At 50.4% G+C, this 16,405-nt stretch overlaps 1 protein-coding gene and 1 long non-coding RNA gene across 2 annotated transcripts; one reads left to right on the top strand and one right to left on the bottom strand.

Annotated features, from left to right (window-relative positions):
* Positions 1-2,704: 2,704 nt before the first annotated feature.
* Positions 2,705-14,452, top strand: LOC308044020. Its single transcript, XR_013922555.1, has 4 exons — positions 2,705-2,731; positions 9,822-9,910; positions 10,793-10,884; positions 14,326-14,452. It is a non-coding gene; the product is annotated as an uncharacterized lncRNA (long non-coding RNA).
* On the bottom strand, positions 2,715-5,740 carry SERPINH1 (serpin family H member 1). The gene is made up of 4 exons (XM_080350439.1): positions 5,026-5,740; positions 4,731-4,829; positions 3,580-3,812; positions 2,715-3,406 (listed from the first exon to the last, which is right to left on the bottom strand). The coding sequence occupies exons 1-4, from the start codon at positions 5,606-5,608 to the stop codon at positions 3,104-3,106; spliced, it is 1,218 nt and encodes a 405-aa protein (XP_080206565.1). The 5' UTR covers positions 5,609-5,740; the 3' UTR covers positions 2,715-3,103.
* Positions 14,453-16,405: the final 1,953 nt, after the last annotated feature.

The following is a 16,405-nucleotide window of genomic DNA, read 5'->3' as shown; positions in this document are numbered from 1 at the left end:
GGCTGGACGGGGCTCTGAGCAACCTGAGCTGGTGAAGGTGTCCCTGCTCATGGCAGGGGGGGCACTGGGAGAGCTTTGAAGTTCCTTTCCAACCTGAACTATTCCATGATTCTATAATTATCCCATAATGGTCAAGGTTTGCACGTGTGAACCGAAGCCCTCATGGCTGGAGTAAATGACCATCCTAATGAGCTGTTTAAAGCTGCTAAAGGCGAGAGATTGGGAACTTGTTCAGTTCCCCGTGTTGTGAGGGTGCCATCCTCCCTAGGATGAAAAACCTGAGTATTTAAAGCTGTTTGCAAGATGAGGTGGGGATAGGATGAGCTCAAGAGCTCTGGAAAGCTTTGAACTTCCTTGTAGTGGTCCTCTTCCAGGTTGATGATGTTCCTGGGCTGTTGCAGTTACTGCTGGAGGTTGCTGCTGTAATTTGCTGCAGTGGAACTCTGATTTAGCAAAGCATATGGTGCTTTTTTGGTCTGTGAGGAGCTCCGTGCCGATGTGTGTGCTCGCACATCCCATATAAATGCTATTTTTGGCCCAGAGAAAAGGGGAGATGTTCTTGGCTTTATTTTTCCCTTCCGACTGGCAGAAGTTTGCATGCTTGAATGGGCAGCGGGTTCATCCTTTGCCAGCAGGGTCTGATGCTGCTGGATTTTCCAGGTGTAGCTCTGTGCTCGCTGCAATCATTGCAGCTTCTTCCAGCCTTTTTCCTTCTGTTTCCCTCAGTCGGTTCCCAGCTGGGGAAGCTTTGGGTCTTAGGCTCAGGAAGCCTGGTCCCTGTGGCCAACAGCTCCATTTTATTCCTATGCTGCCATATTTTTTTAAACAAACCATTTGCTGCTGTTAAATGTCAGAGCAGTGGGGGGCAGTAGGTCCTCTTACCAATGTCATAGGAATTCATTTGTATTTAGTGTCATTTGGGTCCATAATTAACCAGATTAAGGAAGGTGAATTTGATTTAAGTGATGGCGAGGAATGTCTAAGCTCTTTTAAGAGTTATTTTATCTCCACCCAAACTCTTGCAAGTGACTGTGGCCACCAGATTCATTGAAAAAGTTTTATTGCAAAATTATACAACTGTCACTGTGTGGTACAAGAACAGACAATAAAAGCCACCAGACGCCTGCATCCACATGATGCAAATTATTCACAAAATCAGTGTGTTCCTGCCTTGCCCACCCCTTTTACCCACCCCCCACCCCTTAAAATCCTCCATAAAATACTACAGCGTGTGGGTCTCAGTGCGCTGATTCTGGGTAGTATCGAGCATACACACTGCGCTTTTGGCTTCTTGTACATTTGGGCACATCCTCACGGATTGTCTCCTACCTCCCAACACCGGTGGGGAAAAAGCACCTGGGAATATGATCTGGCAAGAGGCTTTAAGGACAAGAATTTCCCGTTTGGGCTGGCTTGGATTGGAATTAGGGCAGAGGAGCTTTTCTGCGATTCTGTAACGTTGCAAACCTGGTGAAGGCATGGTCAGGGCAAATTCGGGAGCACGCACTGCTGTATTTTTCCCTATAGGAAACTCCTAATAAGAAATTTCGTAGTTGTAACTTAATAAATAAGTGGAAATAGTCCTGTGTGTGGTCTGAAAAAATGCAGTATTGGGCTTCGCAATCTGACGGGGAAAAAAACCAAAAGCAGTGCAGTTGCTCTCCTTGGTGGTTTTAAATAACTGGCACTTAAAATTGTGATGCACAATTTCTCTCGTTTCAATAATCTTGTCGTTACTTGCTTTGTGATGTCTTGGTGCGCAGCAAGACTTACCTGACACATGCTTCAGTGCTCATGGGATCATACTGGTTACTTAAGATAGTATTAACCTGATGATATCCCTTGAAGATAGGAAGAGCCTCCAAGTCTAGGCTGTGAAACTTGCTGATGATCAGACATAAATACGAGTATAACTATAAATACCTTTGTTTTTCAGCCTGCCCTTATCCAAGTCAGCCAACAAAGGGAGCTAAAGGATCACGGAGGAGAGGAGCTTCAGAAAAGGGTCATTAGGAAGTCAGGTAATGGCAGCTTTAAAGCTTTGAATGACAAGGTCACAGTAAACTTGAGCCACCTCCCTGTGAGACGCCAGCAGGGTCCCTTGGGCTGCTACTGGGTAACTGGGAGACCCTTCCCAGTGGTAACTGGGAACTGTCCCTTTCCCAGCCCTATATGCTGATGCAGAAGCACCAAGAGAAGTGGAGATTCTCTCTTTGGCTGGTGCAGGATGTTTAATTCCAGATGTTGGCCCAAAAGCCCCCTTGGCGATTCCCAGAGGTGTGGAACACATTTCTGTCGTGTGTGTTGAAAGCACCTCAGGCTTCTCTTTCTAGAAGCCCATCTGTTCTTTGGCTTCTCTGCTAACACCATTAAGCCACTTATTTCTTTGTGAAGCATTGAGCAAAGCTGCACTTGGCTTTCCAGTGAGCGTTCTAGCTAAAAAGCTGATGGTTGAAGTATCTAGAAATCATTCAGATCAGGGTCAGGCAAGACAGAAGGGCACAACTCCATACAGTCTCCATTCTTACATGCTGTGATAGTCTTCCTTTACTCCCAGGGCCCCAGAGCAGGCTGGACCACAGAATTCGGCCCTTCATGCTCTGTATAGAAGAGAGAAGCAAGGAACAAGTGCAAAGCGACCAGAGCAGCTCTGGTGTGATCCTGCATAGCATCAAAGAGCGAGAAAATGAAGCGGCAGAGCTAAACATGCAGAAGCATTGGAGATGGAAAGGTTGGAGGGCTCATGTCTTTGCCGGGCTGGTGGTAGCAGCAAGGGATTTAGCAGGAGCCTTAATTTTAGTGCAGGGAGGCGTGAGGCATCAACCTGAATATGATGGTGCACACCAGTTCCCTTCCTCTCCTGGTGACTCTTTTGTGCCAGGTACCCCCATTCCTCTCTGGAGGTGGGTTTGTGCAAGAAATTATTGGGGGATGAGGTAAAGTGTATGCTGGTTTCTCATCACAATGCACCCTGGTCTGAATAGCACCCATAGTTCGAGAAGGATACAAAATAGTGTTTCCCCTTTTTTGAAATCGCCCACTAAAAAAAACCACACAAACCAAAGCTCTGGGGAAAAAAAACAAAACAAAAAAACCAAACTAACTACAACTCATCACGCATCTTGTCTCCTTTGGGCCTCACAAGCCTGCCGATGAAGAGAATGGAGTTGGTTTTATTGTCCTTGATCATGAAGATGAAGGGGTGGTCAGCATAGAAGAGCTTGGGGTTCCTCATCTCCTCTCGGCCATAGATGTCAGCATCGTAGGGGTTCCCTTCCGTGTCCCACTCGAGAGCAGTCGCGTGGAAGACGTTGGACAGGTAAAGGTCTTTCTTACCAGAGATCTTTGACAGGTCAGCCTTGGTTTTGTCAATGGCTTCTGTCAGGCCCAGATCAGCCAAGTGTTTCTAGGAGGAGAAAAAGGTCAGTAACCCTTCCAGAGATGACACCATGCAATCCTTTGCAGCTGTGGTTGGACCACCCACTGGAAAAAGGACGATGGGCACAGATAACCCATCATCTTCTCTCCCACCCCAAAGAACTGTAAGGCCCAAATGTTTTCTTTAAGGCCCTTCTTTACCTGAAGGTCATGGCTGACTTCCAGGACGACTTTAGGCAGCGAGATGGCCACTGATCTCTTCTTCATCTTGCCAGCCCAGGTCTTCAGCTGCTCCCTGTTGAGCAGTTTCTCAACCCTCTCCAAGGGCTCCACGTGGTTTGGCATGATAAAAATCATGCTGGAGAGCTTGTGAGCTAGTGGCATCTCTACTACCTGGAGCTTCTCTGTTTCATCATCGTAGTAATTGTAGAGACCTTGAAATCAGAAGCAGCGAAGGGTGAGATGTGGAGCAGAGGCAAAGCTACCTACAAACTTGTTGTGAATCCCCCTTGGACAGCAAGGGAAGCGAGTCCAAACACTGTTTCAGGGCTGGCCCAGCGTTTCCCCCCTGGACTGGGACCTGGGGAAGCCAAACTGCGAATCCTGTGGGCAGTTTTGGGCCCCTCACACCAAGAAAGGCCTTGAGGTGCTGGAGTGAGTTGAGAGAAGGGAAGGGAGCTGGTGAGGGGCTGGAGCACAAGTGTGATGGGAGCGGCTGAGGAACCTGGGGCTTCAGCTGGAGAACAGGAGCTGAGGGGAGACCTTCTGATCTCTGAACTGCCTGAAAGGAGCTTGGAGCCAGGGGGAGTCGGGCTCTGCTCCCCAGGAACAAGCGCCAGGAGCAGAGGAAACGGCCCCAAGTTGCGCCAGGGGAGGTTAAGGTTGGATGTGGGGACGAATTTCTTCCCCAAAGGGCTGTGGGGCATTGGAACAGGCTGCCCAGGGCAGTGCTGGAGTCACCATCCCTGGAGGGTTGGACAGACTCGGAGATGAAGTTCTCAGGACATGGGGCAGTGCCAGGATTGGGATAATGATTGGACTCAATGATCTTGACTGTCTTTTTCAACAAAAATGATTCTATGCTCATTTGAGTTGGCAATAACTCAAAACTGCAGCTCTCATTTGTGTGATGAGCTGGGATTTATTCCTAACAGCCAAGCACCCCATAGTAATCATGGATCCTCTCTGCTCACAGAGTGATGGAACCAGCAGAAGCAGCACACCTGGCTTTGTTCTCACTTATTATCCATGAGGCAAAACAATCTCAGAAGCAGTTGGAAAACTGTGTAACGGAGCAGCGGTGAAAATAACTCCAGTTGGTCTTGACATAGGGCAGGAGCTTTGCAACTTACCTGTGCGATGCATCATGGGAACTCCCACGGTGTAGGAACGGGTCACCATGAAGCCACGGTTGTCCACCATCTTATGATGGAACTTCTCATCCCAGTGAGCTACAGGAGAGAGAAATTCAGCCTGTAAATAAAGGGAATGGGTGGTAATTTCGTGCCCAATTCCTAACTATTTGATCTGAAAACAGGTATATGTCCACTGGACCTAGGATTTGTTCACCTTCCCATCTGGGCTGCTACGGATTGGCTCAGGTTGGGTTTTGGGTCACTTGTATTGAGAACTGGAGGTAGAACTTACGCTTGAAGAACATGGCGTTGACAATGAGGGCTCCATCAGTTTTCTCAACGTCTTTCGTGACCTCTGGGAGTTTCCCATCCGTGGTCTGGGCTGCCCACTCATTAATGGATTTCAGGGCGCTCCTCTTGTCTCGGAAGTTGATCTTGGAGTGCTCGTAGTTGTAGTGTTTCTTGCTGTTCTTCACAAAGTCATCGGCGAAGTTGATGGAGGCCGGGCCGTACAAGCGGTTGCCGATCTTCCAGGTGACGTTGCGGGCCGTGCTGTTGCTGACCTCGTTCAGGAGCTCGGACAACCCGCTGTGCAGGTAGTCATCGTTCAGTTTGTCCGCACTGAGCACCGCTTTGGCTTGGGAGGCGGTTGCAGCCTTGCCGCCGAGAGACACCAGGCCGAGGGAAGAGGCCACGACCACGGGAGACAGCAGGATGTTCTCCATGTTCTTGTCTTTCGCCATGGCATGGTAGAGGTTGAAGGCCAATGTCGTGCTGCGGTCAGCCAGCGTGGTGGCCTTGTCGCTCAGCTTTCTGTCCTCTGACGGCACGGCTGCGGCGAGGCCACAGAGAGCAAGCACCAGAATAATCCACATGGCTTTAGTGGCACCCAGCACCTCTGAGGACCTGCTGGGCAAGAAGAAGTCAGCGTCAGCAAGATTCAAGCCCTTCCTGGAGCATTCAGAGACCCCAGGGGCTAGTGTGATAGACAAGTCCAGTGGTAGCCAGAGCATCAACACTTCACTCGGGGTACAATCATCCCAAGTCTGCACTGGGCTTCCCCCTGAATCTTCAAGATTAAAAAACTTCCTTTTTAGGCAATTTTACCATATTACTATATGTTCATGGACAGTAAATATTGTACAATATGGATGGTGAGAGCCTGGACCAGGTTGGCCAGAGAGGTGGTGGATGTCTCCAGGGGTGGGACAGGTTGGACAGGGCTCTGAGCAACCTGAGCTGGTGAAGATGTCCCTGCTCATGACAGGGGGGGCACTGGATGAGCTTGGAAGGTCCCAACCTGAACTGCTCTCTGATTCTATGACATGTTTTAAGGAGGGACCAAGGAATGGAAGCAACAGGTGTTTTTGTCCATAGAGTAGCAGGTCAAACCTCTGCCCTGGTCAGGAGAGGATAAAACTAGGATGTTAATGCTGTGTAAGGGCCACATAGCACAGTGCTGCCCATCAATTGTCCGTGTGTGGCCGCGATCATCCTCTCTGGGCACTCAAATCCTGAGCTTTCTAGACACTAGATGGAGCACATGAGCTTCCACTGAGCTAAGTCAGAGGGGACCCTTGAGAAGATCCAGCCGTGTCTGATCAGCTCTTAGTTTTGCCTGCACAGCCCTGTCCTAGGGAAGTACAGAGCATAGGAAGGTGATGGATCCCTTTTTTCCCCCCCAAGAGCCCCCTCCCAGTACATTCACACATTAGGTAAATGCATCTCATTGCAGCGTAGGTGCACCCATCCCCAGTGAGGGCTCTGATCTACTAGATTCAACAAATCTGCAGACTGATCGGTCCTAAACACCATGCCTGGAAGCTCTTTAGGGCTTAACCCGCTTGTCTCCGTGACTAAAACCTGTCCCCAGACCTTCCGTCCGTCCCTTCTGACTTCACGCTGCTCACAGCAAACTTTCCTGACAGCACATCCCCAGGGCTCAAATTCCACCGTCACACCCAAATCCCAGCATTTCCATCGTGCCCAAGGCTACGGTGGAGTTGTGTTCCTCCATCCTCTCCTCCCACCTTGCTCCGGGTCAGTCTCAGAGGCTTCTATTTACATGTGGACACAAAAAGCAGCTGCAACAGGGCGATTTTAGGGTTAAAGCAAACAGGGCAGGAAGCGAAGGGCCGGCTGGGATTACATATGGAAGGAAACACGCACATCGCCCGGAGCAAAGCGAGCGTGCAGATGTACCAGGGATCCTTTGCCAGAATGAGAATTAATGAGCTTCGGAGAGGGAGGAAATTTATAACCTAAAATCCTTTTGGGAGCAAGCCTTCCGTTCAAAGGAAGAGCAATCCCAGCTACAAATAGCAAAGATTTGTGCGACAGGCTCAAAGCTGCCCAAGATGCACTTTTAAGGTGCAGACAGCATTGGGTGGGGCAAGAATTTCGAATCTGAGTTGGTTTGGTTTCTTTTTTTCTTCCCTTTTATTTCTAAAAATACCTTGAAACTCTTTCATAGTGAGGTCAACGTTTGCCTTTTTCATTCTGAAAGAAAACAGATAGAAGGAGTAGTTCTCTTGTGAGCAACGCTTACATCCTCAGCTTTAAAAAGGTTCGTTACTTCAGAGACTGGTGAAAAATTTGGCTGGGCTGTGATGAGTGACGCATCCCATGGTGGCAAGAGGAGAGAAATTTTGCCCATCCTTGGATTGCGGCTGAGATAATGGGTGAATTTATAACCCCGGGTGAAAATAAGAGGGAATTTAGGGGAAGGCGCAGCCGGTAACATCCTATCTTGTGTTCTTATGGCCCAGCCCTGTGAGGGGACGCCCCGTGCCAACGTGGCATCCCGCAGACCTCCTGGGGGCTGTCGGGACCCGCTTTCCCAGCAACATTTGGAGGTATCATCACCCAAGACAACCAGCCAAAAGCTCGCACCCCCTCCGGAGCCACACACCGCTTCCAGGACCGCATTTCACCCGGACAAAGCCGCAGGATGGAGGCTATACAAGCAAAAGGCCATGTCCATGTCAGCAGAAGGACGCAAGGCTTTGTTAAGCCAGGCAGAAGGACGGGGTTAGTCAGGCTTGGCGCAGGGAGGCTGCTGCGAGAGCTTTGCCCCCACACTGGGCCACTGCCCAGGGTCCCGCAGGCTCCCAGGCTGGGCAGGAGCAGGAGGTTTTCTCCAGCCAGGGCTGCTCTGGGGCCACTTGGACCAAATCAGTTCTTCTCTTATCCCCCTTTTCTCTTTCTTCACCCCTGACCAGCTGGGCCACCTTGTCTTAGACCAGGCTTTTGCCAAGAAAGGTGAGACCTGATGATCCTTGAGCTCCCTTCAAACCTGCTCTTTTAGAATTCTATGAAAGTTTCTCCTGGGTGCAAATATCACCTCTGGCAAACTGGAGGGGGAGGGCAAGCAGGGGAATGTTTTAAATGTCTGTTCTCCAAAACCAGAGCCAACTTGTGGGGCGGTGTGTATCCAAATCATATCCCCAACCCATCCCCGATGCATCGTACTCCCTATGCAACCCCCTTTCCCCCATGCAACTCCCCTTCCCTACATTCAACTTCCTTTCCCCATGCACTCCCTTTCCCCCAGGCACCCCTTTTCCACATGCAACTCTCTTTCCCCATGCAACATCTCCTATGCACCCCCTTTCCCCCATGCACCCCCTTTCCCCATGCAACACCCCCATGCACCCGTTTTCCCCCACGCAACCCCCTTTCCTCCATGCAACCCCCTTTCACCCCATACACACCTTTTCCCCCATGCAACCCCCCCATGCAATTCTCTTTCCCCATGCACTCTCTTTCCCCCATGCACCCCTTTTTCCACATGCAACTCCCTTTCCCCATGCAACATCCCCATGCACCCCTTTTCCCCCATGCACCCCCCCATGCAACTCCCTTTCCCCCATGCACCCTTTTTCCCCATGCAACATCCTCATGCACCCCTTTTCCCCCATGCACCCCCCCATGCAACTCCCTTTCCCCCCATGCACCCCCTTTCCCCCATGCAACACCCCCATACACCCCCTTTCCCCCATGCACCCCTTTTCCCCCCATGCAATACTCCCCCCCTCCCCCGACTTCTCTGCCCCATAGGGCCAGCGAGGAGCACGCAGGACCCCAAAATTAGACCCAGCCTTCCGCAATCTCAGCCTGGCACTGGTCCTACAAGCCCGGGGTGCCCCGTTCCGCCCCCCCCGTTACCTGCAGCGGGGTGATGCGGGGCTGGGGCTCAGCTTTGCTCGGCTCCCCCTGTGCACCTCCCGGATCCGCGGAGGGGGTATATAAGGGGCCGGCGAGAAACTTCTGGAAAGTTGGGAAAAAAGCCTCTTAAAATCCGCCTTCGGGAGGGAGAGGAAGGGGAGGATCCGAACAAAAGCTCTCCCGGGCTCTCGCCAATGGCAGGGAACGGGCCGGCCCCGCTGCTGCTGCGACGGGGGGGCCGGCAGGGTTTTGGGGGGAGACACGACGTATGGTTCCTGTTGTGCTGCAGCTGCGTCTCTGCTTGTCCCCAGCCAGGGTTGTGGGAGCGTTTCTCAAGCCAAAACGGGGCTTTTTTGCATTTTTACGGCGCTCTGGTTCATCGTATTTCCTTCCCCCCATCCTGACACTTCTTAAGGCTGATGGATGAAGTGGGTCATTTATTTTTCATGTCACCTGTGAAGTCAAGGGTGATGCAAAGGGCTTCAGCCATGGCCAGAGCAGTCACAGACAGCGGATGCTTCACATCTGCACCTGGTTCAAGCCGCATAGAATCATTTTGGTTGGAAAAGACCCTCAAGTCAAAACATTAACCCAACATTGTCACTAAATCATGTCCCTGAGAACCTCATCTCCATGTCTGTTCAAGCCCTCCAGGGATGGTGACTCCAGCACTGCCCTGGGCAGCCTGTTCCAAAATGCCCCACAGCCCTTTGGGGAAGAAATTATCCATAATACCCAATTTTGCCATCTGAAATGTCCCCCTGTTCAGTGATAACCAACAGACCTGCGTTTGCTCTGCGGGAACCTGATGGCCGCGACACAGACAACTGGAAAACTTCCTTATATCACTGTATGCCACACAAACGCTGGTTTTCCATCCATCTCCTACCTGTGCTAACACCCACCTCTCTTTTTCCCCAGCAGCTGAGCTGATGGAGCGATGAACCTCTGACCCACCACATCTTCCATTCTTCCAATTCCCCTCTGCATGGTCAGCGTGAGATAAGCAGGTCGGTTGGGGTCTATTCTTCATCGTAGCTTAACAAAGTGACAAAATCCTCATGGCTGGCAAACTTATGTAGTTTAGAGAGGCATTATAGCAGCAAATATTCGCAGTAATGCTGAAGGGGTTAAGTGCTCACGCTGCCCGGTGCCAGACTGCCTGGCCCAGAGCGCTCGCAGCAAAGTATGTGCCATAGAGAAGTTTCTGCGCTGAGTCACGAGTATTGAACGCTGCTTGGGTTCAACTCTGTCACGTTTTAAGCCGGCATGAGATGTTTTTAATGGCAATCTGGGGTATAGTAATATTCTAGGTACCAGACAGTAATTAAGCACCATCCTCATTGATGGTTACATCTTTCCCCTGTCGGCTTCTCCGCACAGCATCAGTCCAAACATGAATATGGCATCAAAAAGCGACATTTTTCTGCTGTCTAAACCATTCAGATGATGGTGTGTGAGTAGATACTCCACACCTCAAAAGAGGGAAGGTCTTTGAGCCTTCTCCGTACAAAATTTGCCACCAGCTGCAATAAACCAGCTCCCCAGAACTCTAATAGCAAAACAAAATGTGCTTTTCTACGGTGCTTTCGCTCACCGCACGGTTTGCAACAACAAGGCCTTGATAAGAGCGGTAGCAGATAACGGGAGGTTGGCTCTGGTTGCTGTGTGTCTGCTTCTGTCTATGAGAAAAATCTCTTCCCAAAAGCCTCTTTTTGTGGCCGAATTGATCCGTGCGCTGCCATTTGCACAGAAAGTTGCAGGGGAAAAGCGTCAAGGGGTCTCACACACTGCGCGACCTTTTGGGTGCCAAACATGAAGTCATTTCTGATGCTTGAAGGCCCATGGTTTTGTGTGATTTATTTAATATATATATATTTATTATTTTTCAGTGGTGCGTGTGTAGAAAGAAATGCCTGAAAAAAACCCCAAACCAAACACATTTCCAGCTGACATGTTCCCTGGACATTTTGCATCCAAGAAGGTACCTTATGCTGAAGTTTTTAATTATAACTTTCCTAAATGATCCTAATGGCCTCATAGTGATGCTCAGAGATCAGGTTCTTTCTGAGAAGCATTCAGTGGGGGAGAGGGGTTTGAAGTACCTCGGACATCGTATTGTTGTGTACATTAGTGCGTATTTGGAGCAGTTTTTGTGGCTTTGTGTCTGCATAATGATCAGAATGTGGCCTGGGGGTTTTTATAGCACAATCTTTGCTTAATTATGATGTTGCCATAGCAAAAAAATGAATTTGCGGTTAGCAAGCAATTCAATACACAGGTGAAATGTTACTGGTCTGTAGCAGCAACAAGTAACAGCTGAGAAATGGGAAAAGCCCCTTTAAACTTCCAATGTCAGCCCATTTTCTTGGCCAAGCGCTGGGTTGCTCCACCTTCAAACCTTTCTGTGTAATTGCTTCCCATGCAAGATTTTTTCTTCCTAGTCAAATTTAAAATAAACTCTTAATCTTGATCTTTTTCAATGCCTCTCAGCACCAAACTCCTTTGACACAAGTGCAGGGCTCTGTGCTTCAGTTGCTTTAAATGGCTTTGTCTCAGTAACAGGAATTTGGAGTTGAATAAAAATAGTTCTTTGTGCTTGAGGACAGGCAGAATGCATTTCAGTTTTTACCTGATTTTTATATGTATAATCCCCCCTATTCCTGCTATCGCTAATGATCCCATACTACTAATTCATCCCCCAAGACAACACGAGGATGTGGACATACAGAAAACGAGTCAATTCTACCAAAATGTCAGCAAACAGCTTAATCTTGACCATGAACGCGTTTTCCAGGGTAAAAGCGTTAGGAATCGGGTCGATCTGCACTGTGTGGGGAAGATTTGCCATCGAGTGATTTCCCAGTGCAATCAGACTCTGTGGATGCTCCGGTCCCAGCCCCCACAGTGCCACGTAGGAGATCCCACAGCCGCGGGACGGGGGAGAGGAGCGGGGAGGGGGGAGCGATGTGGGAGTTGCCTTCTTCCGTCTTTTCTGCCTCTTAAATGAGAGGTCTCAGCTGCCAAAAGACACATCCACTTCTGCAGCACGACTCCTCCCCTCCAACCGCCCCCAGCTGCACGACAGGCTGATGTGTAGGACACAACTCACATTTCTTATGTTGCGAGTTATATTTCAAAGCAGTTACTCTCCCTTCAGTTTAGGGGGGTGCAGAGCTCCTGAGCTATAACATACTTTAATTTTAAAATGGGTTATATGGATTTGATCCTACACGCTCTGACAAAACAGAGGGAGATCTGCAGCCTGTTGTCGCAGCGTCGGGGACGGGTGTGGGGGAACCACTGGGGTGGAGAACAGTGAATTCTGTCTGGTACTTGGAGTCCTGCAGCCAGCTCTGCGGTAAACATCTCGTGCCCAGCCGTAAAACATCTGGACTGATGCTGTCGTGGTCTTTCGGCTTGTCTTATTCAAAGCAGTTTTACTAATTGGCTTGATTATATATTAAAAGAGCGCTTTATCTCTATAAAAGCAAACACTCCAGTCTAACAGGCTCTTTGGATAGAACTTTTTAAATACAAACTCCAGCAGCTTTGCATATTTACCCTTTCCTGTAGGCTGCAGTGACCCAGGAGACTGACCCTTGTTTTTTCTGCATCAGTGGCAGAGTCTGTCATCATCTAAGCTGCCAAGAAGCCGTTTTGGTGCAGGATTTTGGCTTTCCAGGATGAAGCACGGTCCGCAGCAAGGATAGCAATAAAGACCATGTGTAGAGCGGAGATACTCCGTCCCTTCCTGTAACTCTCAGCTTTAATGGAGCAGAGGATTAAAGCTTTTCACCACAGTTAAGAGCATGGAGATAGGTAGAAAGCTAGCAGGAGATCATTTTAAAACAGATCTCAGGCAGTCCTTTTTCATGCAGTTGCATCCACAGGAGGCAGATGGGATCTAATCTAAAAGGATTAGACAAATTAGGCAAATTAGTTCTAGAAGTAGATACTTAAGGGGGTGTACAGTGAACATCCTTAATCCAGCAGGTCAGGGTGCTGGGGCGGCACAAGGGCAATGGAGCACAGGCGAGCTGGAACGTGTTGCTTGTCCTAAAGAATCATAGATTAGTTTGGATTGGAAAGGACCTTTCAAGCTCATCCAGTGCCCCCCCTGCCATGAGCGGGGACATCTTCACCAGCTCAGGTTGCTCAGAGTCCCGTCCAGCCTGGCCTGGGATGTCTCCAGGGATGGGGCATCTTTCACCTCTCTGGGCAACCTGGGCCAGTGTCGCACCACCCTCAGGGGCAGCAGTTTCTTCCAGGGGGACAGTCACTGCCCTGGGCCTGCTGGCCACACCAGTGCTGGTACCAGCCAGGATGCTGGTGGCCTTTTGGCCACCTGGGCACACGCTGGCTCATGTTCAGCCGCTGGCACCAACACCCCCAGCTCCTTTTCCACCAGACACTTTCCAGCCGCTCTTCCCCGAGCCTGTAACGCTGCCTGGGGTTGCTGTGACCCCAGGGCAGGACCCGGCACTTGGCCTTGCTGAACCTCAGACAATTGGCCTCAGCCTATCGATCCAGCCGGGCCAGATCCCTCTGTAGCTCAATCCTCCTTTGCCACTCCAAACTCATTCATGTGGTTTTAAATGTTACGGAGCAGTGGCTTTGAGTCTCGGACTCAGAATCACAGCTGTTTTCCCCCTCTCTGGCTTGCACCCCTGCCTGGGTCCTAGTTTGGCTGAAGCTTGCAGGGACCAGCTTTGTCTGAATACACAACAGACAAAGGATGGCAGTGAAGCTGAAAGGCTGAGCATCCTGTGGATCTGTGCCCTGGCCCGTCTGGTCTGCAGCAGTGCCGAGCCAAACTCATCTCTGCTACCCTGCAATGCCCAGAGCTCGGGATGCCGGCTCCTGGCTTTCTGGGAGGTCACAGGGTGGGTTTATATCTCCAAATTCAGTGAATGGATGCACAGATCCTCTGCAAAGCACCGGACAGCTTTTACTTCTTCAGCAGATGTGATGGAGGACAAAAAGGAAGAAGAAAAGGACTTCTATTTTCCTGGATGGGGGGTGAATTATCCATCGGTGGTGTCACGCAGGTATGCCGTGATGCACAAACACGGAGCGACACGCTAGCGAGGCTCCAGCTGCAGCTTTCCCACAGGGCAGAGAGCAGAGAGACTCCCTTGATCCCACTTTGTAATCCCTGTTTAATACTCCCAGAGGAGAGTTCAAAATCCACGGGGTCTCCTGCCAACATGTCGAGTCAGGGGGGAAATTCCTCCAGTGCTTTCGGGTGGAAAGAATGGCATCTGTGCAGCCTTGGCCGGAGGTCCAGCACGGGTGACCACAGGTCGGATTGCAAACCATTGTGTCCTGCACCTTTCTGGAGCTGCGGCAGGAATGTTCCATCTCTGGACAGCAAACTGGGAGGACATAGGTTGGGTATCATGCACTTTCTACATTGATACAGGAGCTCTGGTTTGGGCTTGTGGCAATCCAAGAGGACTCAGGACTCCAGGACGCCTTTCCCAGGGTGAATCTGCCTTGGAGTGGTGATATGAACCCCTTACCACCTGTCTTCTGCTTCATGGTGACTGGGACCATCTGGATTGAGACAAAATTTAATCGAAATAAATAAGAAGTTGATCGTTTTTCAGCCACATCAGCCCCACAATCACCAGGGCCATCTCAAGAGTGGGGTGAGACCAGTGATTTGGGATGCTGCAGCTTCAGTTTTTCCACTATGAGGAGCCTGGATCAGACATAAAGGAATTTGCCATTTCCAGTTTTTGACCTTTTAGTACAAAATATGAACAGAGAAGACCCAGGAACTGGGAGGTCGATCTGCTCAGAGCTGTGCATGGACCAAGGCTGAGAGGGGGAATCTCTAATGTCTCATTAAAAGCTGAGCTTCTCAGTGACATTAAGGCTTTTCCTGGCTCCCTGTTTTATGAAGAATATAGGAACTGAAACGGTTTGAGCTCTCTGCCTCTCCTTTAAATTTGGTTGAAGCTGTCAGAAAGCCGAAAGGAGGCGCAGACCCACGTCTCCCTCCGCCCCGCAGCGCAGTGACGTTTCAGGCCTCTTCTAAGGAAACGGGATGTAAAAGGAAACCATTTCTTCTGGAACCAGCCCAGGGAGCAGAAACGCCCCTAAAACCGATCCTTGCTTGGAGAGGGAATCTTCCACCAGCCAATCTTCTGCTTCCAGCACAGAGCTGGGCTGGGACAGGCAGCGGGACGCGTTCAGCGTGTGCATACGTGTGCATTGCGTGTGCATGCGTGTGTGTAGGCTCACGAGTGACACAGCTGCCTGTCTCACCAATCTTATCAGTGTCCCTCAAAGTGACTTGATTGTTGGAATTTGGGTCCCCAACAAGCTCGGCTGCAAAACTTTCATAGAATCACAGAATCATTTTGGTTGGAAAAGACCCAAAATATGATCGAGTCCAAACATTAACCCACCCCTGGCACTGCCCCATGTCCTGAGAACCTCATCTCCGCATCTGTCCAGCCCTCCAGGGATGGTGACTCCAGCACTGCCCTGGGCAGCCTGTTCCAATGCCCCACAGCCCTTTGGGGAAGAAATTGTTCCCCACATCCAACCTCAACCTCCCCTGGCGCAACTTGAGGCCGTTTCCTCTGCTCCTGGCACTTGTTCCTGGGGAGCAGAGCCCGATCCCCCTGGCTCCAAGCTCCTTTCAGGCAGTTCAGAGATCAGAAGGTCTCCCCTCAGCTCCTGTTCTCCAGCTGAACCCCCCAGGTCCCTCAGCTGCTCCCATCACACTTGTGCTCCAGCCCCTCACCAGCCCCGTTCCCTTCTCTCAACTCGCTCCAGCACCTCAAGGCCTTTCTTGGTGTGAGGGGCCCAAAACTGCCCCCAGGATTCGAGTTGCCACTGGTGATGCTGATGGGATGAGGCTGAATGCAGGATGGGGCTGGTGTTTTTTGCTGTGTTGTGGACTTCGTGGTGCTCAGTGCAGCAGTTTTAAGGCAGGAAAGGAGGAGGGGAGTGAAGAATCTGAGGGAAGACACGCAGGGCTCAGCACCCCCCATGCACTGGGCAGTGGTCCAGCAGGAGCAAACAGCATGTGCAGTTCTCATCGCCCACGTGCTGCAGATATGTAAGCAAAGAAATGCTTAAGAAGGGCTTGACAACCTCTTCATCTTTCCCACTCTTGCACAGATGACAGAAAAACTGCCCAGAGAGACAGAACAGAAGGGGCTTCATCCTTCCTAGGGTCCAGGACCACAAAGTCTTAGAATCATAAAATAGAATCACAGAATGGTTTGGGTTGAAGGGACCTTCACAGCTCATCCAGTGCCACCCCTGCCATGAGCAGGGACATCTTCAGCAGCTCAGGTTGCTCAGAGCCCCGTCCAGCCTGGCCTTGATTGCCCCAACCCTGGTGACCTTGTTGTGATGATCAGGTGGGACCACACCAGTCTATGTTTTGATCTGAACAGCTGTTTCTTTGCTTGGCGTGACATAATGCACCCATGGATCAGGTTCCTTCATGTAGGTCCAAATTGGGTCAGGAACTGTAACCC

This window comes from Nesoenas mayeri, assembly GCF_963082525.1.
Source record: "Nesoenas mayeri genome assembly, chromosome: 1".
In the NCBI taxonomy this organism is placed as follows: Eukaryota; Metazoa; Chordata; class Aves; order Columbiformes; family Columbidae; genus Nesoenas; species Nesoenas mayeri.
Note: the sequence above shows the minus strand (reverse complement) of the source record. Positions and strands in the feature narration are given on the sequence as shown.